This window comes from Montipora foliosa, chromosome 8 (genome assembly GCF_036669935.1).
Source record: "Montipora foliosa isolate CH-2021 chromosome 8, ASM3666993v2, whole genome shotgun sequence".
NCBI classification, from domain to species: domain Eukaryota; kingdom Metazoa; phylum Cnidaria; class Anthozoa; order Scleractinia; family Acroporidae; genus Montipora; species Montipora foliosa.
This window is the reverse complement of record NC_090876.1, coordinates 18,276,169-18,291,523: the sequence shown is the minus strand read 5'-3', so window position 1 is coordinate 18,291,523 and position 15,355 is coordinate 18,276,169. Positions and strand designations below refer to the sequence as shown.

General features: G+C 42.3%; 2 protein-coding genes across 2 annotated transcripts in view; one reads left to right on the top strand and one right to left on the bottom strand.

The window, feature by feature from the left end:
- Positions 1-688: 688 nt before the first annotated feature.
- LOC138012500 (universal stress protein Slr1101-like) lies at positions 689-7,011 on the bottom strand. Its single transcript, XM_068859284.1, has 4 exons — positions 6,853-7,011; positions 4,980-5,069; positions 2,974-3,080; positions 689-1,275 (listed from the first exon to the last, which is right to left on the bottom strand). The coding sequence occupies exons 1-4, from the start codon at positions 6,917-6,919 to the stop codon at positions 1,060-1,062; spliced, it is 480 nt and encodes a 159-aa protein (XP_068715385.1). The 5' UTR covers positions 6,920-7,011; the 3' UTR covers positions 689-1,059.
- A 104-nt stretch (positions 7,012-7,115) lies between these two features.
- Positions 7,116-15,355, top strand: part of LOC138012502 (universal stress protein in QAH/OAS sulfhydrylase 3'region-like) — a 15,076-nt gene continuing 6,836 nt past the window's right edge. Inside the window, exon 1 of the mRNA XM_068859285.1 lies at positions 7,116-7,284. Within this exon, the coding sequence (XP_068715386.1) occupies positions 7,218-7,284 (67 nt within the window). The 5' untranslated portion in view covers positions 7,116-7,217. The remainder of the gene's footprint in view (positions 7,285-15,355) is intronic.

Genomic DNA, 15,355 nt, shown 5'->3' with positions numbered 1-15,355 from the left:
TAGTTTCTAAAGAAACTGTGGTGCTGCGTCGGTGGGGAAGTAGTATACAAAAATTTGGTTTTATCAACGGAGTTGATAATGTAAATTGGCCACCGTACAGAGATTCTAAAAGCTGACGTTTCGAGCGTTAGCCCTTCGTCAGAGCGAATCGAGGGATTATGGGTTACGTGTAGTTTTTATAGTAGAGTAGGAGCTACGCTATTGGTGGTAACATGGCAACGTGAAAAATAGAAATATATTAGTTAAATGAAAAGCGTTCGTTAATACCGTGAGGATTAAGGGTGCCGATTTAAAAGAGACTGGTTATAGCCAACTCAGCACTAGACACCTGGTTGGCTGTCTACCACCTCATATCCAACACGCACTCATGGAATCATGATGATATTATTATTGTTGTAAACCAGTAAGTATTAATGAGGGGCATAACAGCTCCTTTCTCTAGGGTGTTAGTGGGCACACCATTTTTAAAAGAGCCCTCCAAATGCAACCTTGCAAAAGCTAAATTGATGATCATGTGTAGACATCTTCATGTTGCCATTGTCGAAATGAGTTTTAATCTTTACGTTTGAGACAATCTGCCTCAATTTTTTTTTCAATTGTTTACAGAAAAAGTAGCCAATTTTTTTTGTCAGCAGAGTGTCGGATGCTTTAGGGCTATTACTAGTACTTAAAAACAGGACACAAACACTCTGTTGGAAAACCTTGTTATGCCAAATGGCAAAACCTGTAATTTCTTTTTAATCTTTTTGTTACAAAAAAAGAGAAGGCTGAAAGTGCACACGATTGCCAAGGTGATACTCTAATCTTTAGAGTATATTACTATCCATGATTGCTAAATAATGTGCTACAAGTGCTTATGAATTTAATTAACAGGGCTTCTTGCCTGTTTGTAGTCAGAATTTTCCAATAAGATTGCCTACAGACCCAGACTTCTAAAATTATGTAGCATGAAGCTTTTGTACCACAAGAGATTACAATACCTGTAGCCCTAAAATTTCAAAAAACACTTAATTCTAAAAAAGGAAAGTCTACATAGTTCCCTATGCAGAATTTCTGCAATTAGTCACTGGCAGGCTTTTGGGGGGGTGTGGGCACCACTGCAACTGGGATATGAGTATGATGCAAGACATAATCACTGACACTGCCTAGGACTGTACGCCGAAGTGAGCTTAATCCTCGGGTGCCCATCACAATTAGATCAGCATGGAACTCCTCGGCTGCAGCACAAATTCCCTCTCCAGGTTTACAGTTTTTCTCCTTAAAGTGGCCTTTGACCTGAAGCAAAACAAAATTAATAATAGTTTAAATTAAGACTTCTAAAAAGTGCAACTGAATGTTCTGGGTGAAATGTAAGAGGCATCAAAAGCTTTAAAGCTACACATCTAAGCTTTACAAAATTAATGACTTTGAAATTTACACTTCCTCCACAAGTGTCCTAAACAAGGATGTTACTGCTGAGCCAATGGCCCATCTGAGTTCTCTCTACTGCCCTGTTTTTGGTGCATGCAAATGGAAGGAGTCCTTGTGAGAACAAGAGGCTACCATTGCAAAAACATGCAGTTTTGTACAGTCAGTTCCTTTTTTTATTTTCAGGAGATGGGAAAAGGTAAAATTGTAAAAAAATGTAAAGGAAATGTGCAGAGTCTGAAAATGGTTGTATTGAGTGTGCAGATTCCATTTTGTTTGTTTATTTGGTTCATTGTTATTTTGCTTTAAATTCAAAGTAGTTGTCATAAAACAGAAGCTTCTGCACTGACACATTTTGGAGAATATTTCCTTTCTTGCAGATGGCCAGGGAGGCGCGGTGGCCTCAAGGTTAGAGTGCTCGACTCCGGATCGAGTGGTCCGGGTTCAGGGCCCTGGCCGGGTACATTGTGTTGTGTTCTTGGGCAAGACACTTTACTATCATGGTGCCTCTCTCCACCCAGGTGTATAAATGGGTACCAGCGAATTTAATGTTGGGGGTAACCCTGCCATGGACTAGCATCCCATCGGGAGTAGAAATAGAGTCACTTCATGCTACAGAAACTGGAGATAAGCGCCGGCCTGGTGGGCCTTCTACCGACACTCGTAGCAGACTGTTTTTTTTTTGCAGATGGTGAGACCATTATAAGCTGTGTCATTTCTGCCATTTCACCAGGTTTGGTTAACCCATTGACACTTGGACCACCCCCACTGATGAGTAAAATCGTCTGGCGTTGGACAAAGTAAAATCTATTAAGTCCCACTCCACTCCCCTTGTCAATGGGTTAATGACTCAAAAAACTCTTAGTACAGCAAAATCAATTTGAAATGATACTAAACATCAAAAACATTAGGGTTAGGGTTCAAGTACCAAAATTGAAGTTCTTTGGATTAACCCTTTGACGCCCAAACTGGCCAGACTTCGTATTTTACTGTCTAACGCCAGACGATTTTACTTGTCAATGGGGAACCCCTGGGAGTCAATCATGGGTTAATCACTCACAGGAAAACTATGTCCCCATTAATTAACCCTTTGATGCCCAAACCGGCCTAAAATGGCCAGAGTTAGTATTTTACTCTGTCTAATGCCAGACAATTTTACTCGTCAATGGGAACCCCTGGGAGTCAATGGGTTAAACAGTCTGCACATGAGGAGCCCATCACCAATGACTCCAAACATATCACTGAGGAGTTAATCTCACTAACACTATCTCATTCAACGAAAGCTGAGTAGTTTGTTGTCAAAAATAGTATTATGAGAGATAACTGACTGGCACATATAAGACTCAGACACCAGGGGCATAGCCAGGACTTTTCAAAAGGGGGGTACTCACCAGATTGTGGCGTTTTTGCCACCTGAATATTGTAGGTTATTTGCTTTTTAAAAAAGGCTTACAAAGAGGGGGGGGGGGGGGCAGGAGCACCCCAGCACTTCCCCCTAGCTATGCACTTGGACACTAGTCTCCCTTTAAGTGCCTCTCTTAAATATGGTTATACATGTAAGCTCACCTTGTATTGTTGGCACGCTTTTTCAAACTGAGACTTCACTTTGTTAACACGCTCTATGGTTTCATTCACAACTTTCTGCCATTCGTCACTTGGTAGCTTAAAAGGAGCTGCCAAACAAGGGTAACATTACTATATAAGACTTCTTAAGTGACTTGCCTATTAAATATCTCTAGAAATACTGACTTAGATTTGGAGGAGCTACACTGTATAAAAAACCAACACTATACATGTATGCATTACACAAGACTACACATGTAAACAGAAAGAGCTCTTAACTTGAAAACTAGTAGAACACAAGTAGTCTGTTTTGTTCCTGAAATCATTTGTGTGACAGGAAGAGTTAAGGCATCAGTATACCCCAAAATTGATAATTTTGCCAAATTCTAGTTCTAATTCTATTCTAATTCTAGTTCATTTCATTGCAAAAAGTCCCGCAAAAGTTTCTTCTAGACAAAGTTATAAAGGAAAAACGATTCTATGAATAATTATCTCTAATGAGAAGCTGTCAAAAAGTTGCATTATCAATTGAACTGTCATTAAAAGTCACGTGATAGAAGCGCAGCACGTTTTCCTTTGCATCACACGATTTAGTCTGAGCAAGATAAATTGCCATTGTCTATGTAAGAAGAGCCCTCACTTTATCGATCAAAAGGTAATTACTTTTCACACGTTTTGAGATCTAATCTCCCTACACCAGAAAAATGCCCTAAAGTGTATTTTGCTTTATTTCTCAAAACTAAAATTTCATTGAATGAGGCGCACGTTTCCAGTTCGTTTTCACCCAGTTTTCATCCTTTTTCGCTGAAATTTGGCAAGAGTGTTGCCAGATAATGTGGCAAAAAAACAGTGTTGGGGAATTTTTAGTTTTTGCCTCCTTCGAAAGTAAGGAGTATTTAAGCAAAGCTAATGCATGTTTTATAATTTAAACTTACAGTTTAACAGCGTATAAAAAACAAACCAGGCAATTAATCAAAATTCCCTGACACAGTTTTTTAGATCACAGTGTAAAGGAAAGGTAGCGATGCCGCTCGCTTTCTCTGGTTAAATTCTGACCGGAAACGAACTCAATTTGCAAAACTACATACTTTTGGAAAATGATCGCTATTTTGAGGAAAGGTTTTCATTTCTTTCCTTTTATTTCAGAAAATATATACTTTATTGGGGTTTTTAAGAAACGTGTGACCATGGAGCAATCACAACATGAGGTTGTTACTTGGGGTATACTGAAACCTTAAAATTATGCAAATGCTCCCAGTTTAAAAATACCAGCAGATATTGCTGTTTTGTAAAACAGAACCAGTTGTTCTAAGCATCGATATAAACTTTATCCAGAGGATAAATCACTATCTGACAATTTGTATCTCTGCAGAGATTTAGTATTTGTCCTCCTAACTGTGAATATGCACACACTAAACACATCTAGTTAAAAGACATGTAAGAAAATCTTGACCAACGTTTAACATGAAGTACCTACTACGAAAAACACTGCTCTGTGGAATGGGCCCGAATTATTAAGTGACTGCCCCGCCCATTTCAGTTTAAACATTTTGAAGAAATTCAAAACAATTTTTATGTCATTGAGTTTTGCTACAAAAGGCCTGCAGTCATCTTCTGACGGTTCCTAAACATCTATATGAGTACTTATTCTCATACAAGGGCTGCTCAGATTGCAAAATCTCAGCAGATAAGTCTCTTTTTTAACCTACGTGACAGCATTCCCAGCCTCCATTTTAATATTGTGTCAGGCAAAAGCTTTGAAATTCAACCTTGCTTCATCACAAGACGAAAAGCCCTATCAAACTGAAAATTTGTGAAAAGGTGCGTCTTCAGCTGTTCTAATAACTAATTAAACTAAAATCTCAAAAGGATTGATAATTCCTTATTTTTTAACTTTGACATGACATCATATGAAAACCAAGAATATTTTATTTTATTATTCTGGATAGTGGCTTTAATCCACGGGATAAAGTTATCCAACCTTTGAACAACTAGGGCCTGATCATTACCTGACAAACTGAAAGTAGCAAGATGAGCATGTTCCCAAGCGCAAAATCCATGCAACTCATCACCATCTTTTCTCCACTTTGTAAAGTACCCTGCAACACACAGTAACAGTTAACCCCATTCACAACAGTTACTATAGAGTAAAATCAGAAACCCATAAGGGTTGAAATGTGTAACGGCCCCTTGTGTGTTGGGAAACAAGCTTCTGAATATTCAATTTGCTAAGTACCATATTTGGAACAACAAGAGCGAGGGATTTCCAAATATGGTACTTAGCACTGAAACATTCAACCAATCAGTTCGCACTGAATATTCGGAAGCTGTGAACGCGCGTTACACGTTTCAACCCTTATGGGTTTCTGGTAAAATCTATTAGTCTCACTCCCAGTTAAAGGGGATGCAGTTTTTGAGTGGACATAGATGTTATTAAGTAGAAACCAATTTATTAAGCTGTGTATTCACAGAAAGGAAACCTGCATCTACTCCAGAAAAAAATGTAGTAAGAGCTGTCCAGGAGTGCAACTTACATCTATGACCTTCTGATTTCTAGTTCGCATGCTCTGTGTGGGAGACTAACTAGTACTTAGCTCGACCATTTAACTACAGCCCTGAACAACAACTTTTAAGACATTATAAACTTCCTATTCCATGTCAAAAAAATATAATACCACATGTTTAACTACGTAATACTATATACTGTGCATGGGTTTGTATATGTTTCAATAATATTTTATTATATATCATTATTATCAATAAAGGGATGGGGTTTTTTCAGTTGTGGTAAAACAGGATTCTCCGACCTGTAACCTCTGTTTTGTAGGTGCTAGGCACAAGGCATGTATGTACTTGTGTAAATGTGTAAATTGTTGACCTGAACTCTTAATCCAGAGATTTACAATGGATCAGAATTCAAGGCATGCCGCAAGTGACAAAAAGAGGTATAAATTTGGCACTTAAGGACAGGATGTTAAGGAGTACAGAACAGAAAAGCTTTGGCCAAAAGAGAGTAAACACATTGTGAGAGATTTGTCTAAAGGAGAAACAGAAAGGGGGAGGGGAGATGGAAAAATTAATTTTTTTTTTGTTCCATCAGTACAAATTAGCCAAATGTGTATATTTGATAATTGGTTCAGAGTACATGTGCATAATTAATTTACTCTGCATGCATAATACAGTGGGGACCTGTTTGGAAATCATTCCAATCAGTCAGATTGTATCCCCTTGTTGCCTAAAAATAACCTTTACAAAAAATTGCATTCCAAGAGTCACTCAACTTCCAAGAGTTCATGTAATTTAGTTTCTCAAAATTAACAATATTAACTAAATGTATTGAGTCCAGTTTTCACTATCTGTGATGAAATTTGTATTGTTCCACCGACATGACGTCACCCTTGCACCAAAATTCTAGAGCCTCTTGTATATGTATGCAAATCACGAAAGTTCAATATTAAATTATTTAAATTCTCTTTGCTCCGCTTCCCACAGTCGCTTTGATTTGCAAGTTAGGATATTCAGAATAAACAAATCTTTCAACAAAGTTGTCGAATCGGCCAAATAAGTTTGTGGGCAGTACGAGGTACGAAGGAAGGTTGGAAAGTAACAGTTGCATGTCAAGGGCCTTATGCATGCACCAACAGACCAAGACATGGGTTAAGGTACATTGCGCAAATTAGATTGTAAAGCCGCCCAGATCTTGGTTAAGTTATTGCATTGTGTAAAATAAACTACCTGAACTGTTAGATTTAAAACTACACTCCACCAGTACAGTGGTACACTAGTACATTTCCAAACGTTTCACACCCACATCCCATAAATTGTCAAAGGTCCCGGCATGCCCACACAAGCATCACAATTAACAAATAGAGTTACACTTACAATTGAGAGCGTTTTGAGCGTTTTCGCTGCCGTCTAGAGCAAACAAGATTACTCTCTTTTCAGCCATACTATAATGTTACAACCGACCAAAGGGAAGTACCGGTATCGCCGAGATTAAGCTATTCGAGGGAACACTACGATTACGCAAACTTTATGGTGCTTCTATCGAGTATTTTGATTGGTGATTGTTACTGTATAGAAAACAAAAACCAATCGAATTCACGGATCTAGTTAAACCCTAAATCCCCATAATACATTTCGACGAGCCCATTTCGACGTATATTGGCTTGATTGGCAGAATATGAACACAAACACATTTACGACAAAAATATACGTTCCTGTTGGTCGATGATTATTGTTATATTATGAGTTCAGCAAGTGTAGTTCTCATACCCCTTGATGGGAGCAAAAACAGTGAACGTGCCGTTAACTGTAAGTATTTGGTCGTTCTTCACGATTTTGTAGAGATTTCGTCCAAAAGAAGACTTAACTTTTTCCTTAACTGTAATATTAAAATCTGTGTTAGTTTGCAAAGTGTCCAGTCATTGCATCATGATCAAAGATCATAAAAAAAAATCTTTGCTGAGACGCAAATATGCCCTTAATGATATCGCTTTTGGACAAACGAACTCTTAAATACTGAAATATAACTAAGTGATGTTCACGTTAATTATGCCTCCAGTTGGAGGTGTAAGTTGTGCTTATAGCATAAAGGTGAATGTTCATTATATACAGTAAACATGTCCGAAAACAGTTTGTGAGTTACTAAACAGTCATTTTTTTCTTCGAATAAATGTGGTTAGACCTGCGGATATTTGCTGATCTTTCTCACTTTAATAAGAGGATCGAGACCCTCGAGATAGTACAACACGCGACAATAATTATTGTCTTCCTTGAGTAAACTTCAATTTAAAAATACAATCATGTAAATCTGTGCACGATGTCAAACGTAATCTTTTATTAACCACAAGAAAAGTCTAGGTGTCGTTTTCTTGTTTCGCAGAACATACTCTCGCTTTGGTAACTTAAAGAGCAATATGGAATTAATTATTTCTGCATATTTCCTGTCGCATGAAAAGAGGCACGCTTGCATTTTAAAAATAATTGGGAAATTCCATATCCGAGCGTGAAATGTTTACAAGATACCAGGAAAAAAATTATAACAGCATTTCATGAATTAATAACAATTTCTTAGCCATCTTGAAAAAATTTCTTTAAGGAACGGAGTCATATACTTCCAGCAAATTTAATCCAAGATTAAATATCACGAAAATTCAAAAGCAAATATATTAAAATAGTGAAGAATAAAATGCTGTTTGAATAATGATCAGTGCACTTAAAAAGGTTTTTATCTTTTCTTTCAAGATATGTCTATCAATTTTGTCTGTGGCATAATTTTTGAGAATGCACTTTTTTTTATAAGAACGTCTAATTTTGGACCTAAGGCTCAGCGTTCTTACAGGTGTATGTATTTTTGCGGTGTGAAGCTGAAAACGTTGTTAAGGTGTTCTTAAATTTACAAAACTGAAATTTGTCTCATGCAATAAGAAAACCATTTTTGTTATACAAAATATTCCCTTTGAGTACATTTGAGTTAATTTACTTTTATTTAACTTTATTTTATGCTTTCATTTAAAATAAAATCAGCAAAACGTTCTTAATCGACTGTCATGGCAGCGATGAAGAATCTTAAAAACTACCTATAGTATATGGTCCAAAAAAATATTATGAATGATATCTTAAAATTGAACATTGTCAGCTCTGACTAATGTAATTTACCATCATGATGATAATTATTTTATTGATCATTGCCTTTGATAAGCAAAATGAATTTTAATTTTCCTGTTTATTTTAAGTGAAATTTTGTCACGATCACTAATTTGCTTGACAGTATGTTGTATGATAATTGCTTAATGATTATACATGGTGTGTGAAAGAGTTTTTTCTTTTTCTTCCATCCTTTTTCCGGTGTGATTTAAGTGAACTATTCATAGAAGTAGAGGATGACCACAGTCAATATTACTACTTAAATAAATAAAGCTAGTTGCTGATGTAGACTCTAGCCAGGAGTTAGAAGCACTAATGCATGATCAAAGAGTTTGGAATAATCTTATTAGATAGGAGTTCATCCATTTCACAAATACATGCCTTTAATGTCACTGATTCTTGTTACGGAGTGACAAGGAAACTAAACGACAGCAACGTGGGATGACAGAGTAGTACCCAGGCCCCTATCTTAGAAGTTGGGTGAATTAACATATTATGCTCTATCTCCCCGCAAGTCTTTAATGTTCCTGTGGAGGAATACCGAGTTTTTGGAAGAGGGGCAGTAAAGACTAATATGGCTGAAGATACAGCTGTAATCTAACACAACAACAAAAATAAAGGGAAGTTTTGACAGTCAATGTGTCACTGATTTGCTCGAGATGTTCATCAGCCAAAGTTTTTATCATGCACTGTTCATAGTTCCAGGAGGCCTTTCTTGTTGTAATCCAGCAATCTCCGCACGGCTAGGGGCGGCTTCTTTGGTGGTGGCTGACCCGCAGGGGAAGATGTAACAGGGGTAGTTGGGCTGGCAGTTGTAGGCAGGGGAGAAGCAGGAACATCCGAGGAGGGCGGGACTGGTGGGGTTGGGGATGCAGGTTCGGGGGCTGGTATTTTGTGGCTGGGGCAGGGCGGGGTTGCTTGTGCCATGGGGCCACCGGTGGCTGGAGCTGGTAACTGAGCACGTGGTGGGGCAGCTGGTGTACTGGGTGGGCTTGGCAGGGAGGGTGGTGTGGTGGTAGGTTGGAACAGCGGCCTGGAGATGTGTCGGAAGTCATCGTCGACAGTTCGCTTGGGTGGCGGTGTCTGCATGGGAATGTATTGCCGCAGAAACTTGCGGTTGCGTAGGGTAACCCTGTCGGAACCATCTATTCACACAATGTACTGATCAAACTGTCGGGCTTCAATAACAACGCCTGTCTTGTCCCATTTGGTGGAATGCGGACCTGTCTGGTTCTGGATACGTACATGATCGCCAACCCTCAGGGGTGGGAGTCGCTTAGTGTGTTTCGTCCACCGCTCAGCTGTTTTCATGTGCCTGTTATGTAGCGCTTCCTCTCTTGCGGCGAGGGTGTCACGCCATGTGGGATGAGGGATGTATCAACCTGGCAGGATGGGTATGAAGTCCCGGATTGGTCAGCCAAATACGCACTGGGCTGGGGATAACTTTGTGTCAGGGTCAGGAGTGTTGCGGTACTGGAGGATGGCGCGTTGTAGTGCATCTGTGTTGAGGCTGCCAGTGGGGCTGGTGTTATTAGTGATTAGTCGTTTGACAGTTTTTACAGCAACTTCTGCCCTGCAGTTTGAGTGTAGAAATGCCACCGATGACAAGCGGTGATGCACACCCGTCTTTCAGGAATTGGCATGTAACAGGGGCAGTGAATTCGGGGCCACCATCCGTCGCACATTCGTCAGGAATGCCAAATGTGGTGAAGATGCGGCGTAAACAGGAGATCAGGCCTTGGGAGCCCTCAGTTGCGTGTTCAATGATGGGTCAGTTTCAGTAGCGATCAACTACAACAAGGTAGTAGATGCCCTTGTAGTGGAAGAAATCAGCGCATATGCACTGGAAGGGGTATGCTGGTGGCACAGGAGGAGAGGGTGGCGTGCTGGGTTGGGAAGGTGCCATGCGGTTGCAGTGGTAGCAGTTTGTTTGTGAGGCGGTAATGGCGGGGGTGATGCCTGGCCAGAAGAAGGTGGTTTCTGCGTGGGCAGTCATGGAAGTCACACCCTGATGTGCTGAGTGGAGGACAGACAGGACATGTTGGCGGAGTGAAGGTGGTATGACTATTCTGTCCTTGTAGAGGATGACACCGTCTACTGTGTAGAGGTGGTCACGGAACTGATAATACTCCCGGAGTACGGATGGCAGCTCATGGCGGAAAGTTGGAAAGCCAGACTCAATGATGGACATCAGGTGTACCATATCCCGGTCGCTCGCTGTCGCCACTTTGACCCTGTCCCATTTGACTGCTATAGTACGCAGTGCTGATGAAGCTGATGATGCACACTGGTCATCGATTGCAAGGGAGCATGATGCAAGCCGCGGCTCGTCACAGCGGATGTGATCCAGGAATGAACACTGGTGTGGATCAGGTGGGGGTGGGGTAGGTGAATCACTGGTGGTGGCGATGTCATCTGGTAGGATCAGCATTTCTGGGGTTTTTGGGCCAGTAGGGTGGTGGGATACGGCATCAGCTGCTTTGTGCTGAACCCCAGGGATGTATACCATTCTGAATCTATAATGCACAGTCTTCTCCTTGAGGTTACGGAGTCTAGCATTTGGAATGTCCTCGAGGAATCGGTCACCAAGCACCTTGAGCAGGGGCTTGTGATCCACAGCAACAGTCAGGTCACTGCAGCCAAGGACAAAGAATCTGGCTTTGTCGAGGGCATCGGCGACAGTGACGGCCTCCCCCTCAATTGGAGAGTAGCGGGATTCAGCTGCAGTGAAGCGACTTCCGACCAATGTTGTTTTCCAGCCTGTACGGCAGCAGAAAGGCGTGTTTGTGGGGCATCGGCAGTGTTTTTGAAAGAGCCAGTATGCGATGCCGGTGGGTTTGGATTTGTCAAATATGCGGACACCCTCTTCAATTTCATCGATGATCACTGATTTAGATTCCTCAAACAGGTTGTTCAGGTCATTATCCCAGACAAAGGGTGCGCCAGGTTTCAGTAATTGGCAAAATGGCAGCATGCGGTCAGTGGCAGCAAAGGCGTACGACACCTGGTTGATGAGTCCAAACCAGGAGCACACATCGGTGATGTTGGCAGGTGTCGGGAAGTCGCGAATGGCATCGAGGTACTTCCTGCATGGGCGCACAGTGTCATTGGTGATTTCAAAGCCAGCGAACTTGACAGTGTCCGCATCGAAGACGAATTTGTCCGGGTTAAGGGTGATGCCGTGGTGTCTGCAAATATCCAGCCAATCAACTGCCTGCCAGAAGCTCACACTGAGGTTGTCTGCCCAGAGTAGCGTGTCGTCAATGCATTTGGTCTTGTTAGGGACATGGGCAACGATCTCATCAAACTGTCTTGAGTAGCCATCACCGGATGCTATGTATCCCTGGGGTGCGGTTTTATATCGATATCGCCCCCACCGGGTGATGAACGTGGTGAGGTGGCGGCCGTCTGGGTGGAGGGGTACGCTGTGGTAGCCGTTCCAGCAGTCAAAGACAGTCTTCCTTTTGTGACTTGGTATAGAGCAGGCTTGATGAAATGGGCTCTGTGTGTGGTGGGTTTCACGTGTGGCATGAAGATTGAGTGCCTGGAAGTCCACTGTGCGGCGAGGTTTACCATTTTTCTTTGCACACACAACCATGCGGTGGCACCGTGTCATTGGTTCACCTACTGGTACGGGCTCAAGGTCGACCATGAGCCTCATAGGGACACCCTCCATCAGTGGTAGACTGGCTGGTGCTCACAGGTATTGAATGTACTGGTGCTGTAATAGTCCAGAGGTCATTGTTGCAGGTGCGGCCTGTTAGCCTCAGTTGCTGGGAAGGGTAGTTGTGTTGGCCGGGGCAGTGGTTTCTGGCGTCGTGGGCAGGTGCAAGGCGTGCTATGTGCACTCTCAGGTAAAAAAAAAAAAGTAAAGTAAAGTGGTGCATTTATATAGCGCCCTTATCACTAACGTCTCAAGGGTGCTTTACAATGATCAATTTACCCCCAGCAGACTGGAAGCATATACAGGTGCAAATTGCAGCCGCTTCTAAGCAGTCCATGCATGCTGGTACAGATTTCACCGACCTCGGAAGGATGGAAAGCTGAGTGAACTTTAGCGGGAAAGAAGGTCGCCAAATATTCCAGTCTCGGCAGAACCGGGAATGGAACCCGTATAGGTGATGTGGCAGCCTGGGGGAAATGGCTTGCACCGTCGGTGGCTGTGTCCTGTCCCATCTCTGTGTGCGCCTGGAAGGTTTCACCTACAGTAGGATACTGCTCAGAAATCATGCCCAGCGCTGTGCAGGTCTCTCGGCTGAGAAACAGCTTGTCAGAGTCGCTTGTCACTATTTGTCGGGTTTCAAGGGTGTGGCCAGATGGAGAGGTACCAGAAAAGCGCATGATGGCGGCGCCGAGAATTGTTATGCCATTGTTATTTGCAGCGTGCATTCGCATTGTGACTGGCATCAGGTCAGTGTCACGTAGGCCAAGGCGGTGGATCACTTTCATGCTGGCTAGGCAGCTCTGGCAGCCAGTGTCAGCCATGGCAGAGAGGAGCTTGTATCCCAAGGCAGTGTAGTCGGCTGGGTTGACTGTGGCGGTGAGTGTGATGAATGGCTGGGGCTTAGAGGCTTTGCGTACCCAGCAATCATTGAGGTGGTTGTACAGGTGGTGATCTAATGAGATGATGTTGCTAACCCAATCCTGGTTGAAGCTGGTTGCAGTGCAGAGAGCGTCAAATGCAGCGCCCTCGGCTTCACCATGTGAACTACCCGAGGGGTCTGGTGGTTGGTTTCTCGGCGTGGTCTTGGTGCGACATACTGTCTCAAAATGGTTAGGTCGGTTAACATAACACGCCGTACGTGGGGCAGGCAGTTTTCCTGACCTTGGGTGCGGCATTCTTGTCATGGCCTCGTCGGCCGCAATAAGTGCACAGCTTGTTGTTGTTTGCAGCCTTGCGCTGTTTCAGTTCCTCGTGCTTGCCACGACAATATTGACTTCTGGCTGCATTGGCCCCAAGGGTATCTGAAATGCACCCGGCAGACCGTTTGCCACCCTCTTTCGCTTCAACAAATTGAAAAACTTCTTCTAATGCCATATCTTGGTTCTTGTCACCTAACAGGTCCAGCTGAATTTCGCTGTCTGCAAGGCCACGTGTAAGTACGTCACAGAGGATATTCTCAGTGTAGTTGACGTACGCGTCGCAGGTAGGGCATTTAATGGTGAACTTGCACACACTAGCCTGCCCGCGTAGGCGGGCGCCAAAACTGCGTATTGTTTCGTCCCGGTCCTGTTTCATGTTGTGGAGTTGGACTCGAGCAACCATTGTATTCTCTTCTCTCACAGCGAGTTTTTCGATAGCTGCCATAACGTTACTTCGTCCACAGTTTTATTTGTTAGCGAGCCGCCGGTGTTCCTTGTGAGGTCCTTGCGTAACTGTTCGTCGCAACATTCGAGTAGTTGTACGACCCTGTCTTTGCCCGTAACTTTAGTCGCCTCGACGTAGTCCTGCTAGCGAGTTAGAAATATGACCATTTCATCGCTGGATCCTGCAGCAGATACAAGGGGGGTCGTTGGATTTTTTCGGCTTTGGCGGCGGCCCGTGCAGCGCTGGCCGGTGAAGCGGCGTGTGTACCAGTTGAGTGGACCGATAGCAACACGGCAGCGAGTTCATCTTTGACGTCTTCCATTTCGTATGTGCATTCAGGGACGGGCACTGGTATTTTGGCATTGTTGTCTTGTGTGTGCCGGGGAGGTCCTTTGTGTTTTTTGTTGCCCTCGTGGTTGGTGTTTGGTCTGCTCCGCGTGGTGCCGTGAATATTGGGAAAACAAGATGGCGGTCGAGGTGATGCGAAGGTACTCGTCTTTATGGCAAAGTAGGACGCTTGTCATTGATTGCTTTGCCAGTGGTTGATTCCTTAGCGTTTAGTTTCCTTGTCATAGATAGGAGTTCATCCATTTCACAAATACATGCCTTTAATGTCACTGATTCTTGTTACGGCGTGACAAGGAAACTAAACGAGAGCAACATTGGATGACAGAGTAGTACCCAGGCCCCTATCTTAGAAGTTGGGTGAATTAACATATTATGCTCTACTAATCAAGGTTCGATTGTGGCTCAGACTTTAGCACGAAAATGTAAAACAATTAAAATCTAAATTTAACATAGTCATTTTCAGACGAACAATGAAACTGCTGTTGACAGCAAAAACACGAAATTAAAATATGATTTAGAGCTAGTAAATGGAAACTCTACTCTTGACCAGTTGGTCAAAAATATTCTCTTTTTTTCTTTGGATCTCAAAAATATGTTAACCAAACAGTCACTAGCTGAATTTTGAGGAGTCATAGTTTATTTAGAACTACGATCTTTAGAGAGCTTGGACAGACTAGGAGAAAGACACATCAAGCACACAATGCAGTGTCACTATGTGGTTTTGTGGGTGACTTAGTATTATGCAACACAAGGTTTTGGGATTTCTAACTTGTGTGTTGCAATTATCCAGTTAGCTGCATGCACAATACAAGTTTGAACCAGTGAGTCACTTTTTCATAGATCCAGTTCTCAAAGGCACAACTGGTCAGCTTTGAACGTAAATATTATACCTGATTGGTATGAATACAAAAATGACCTAGACTAAACATTTATTCCACTCAAAATTGAAGCTTAAAATTCTTTGAGATCGGTCGTTAATCAAGGACATTTCCAAAATTTAAAGGAGAAAGAAAAATGTTACTACATGTATCATTTGATCACACTTTGCACTTTACATGTAAGTGTAAATAATGTACATGT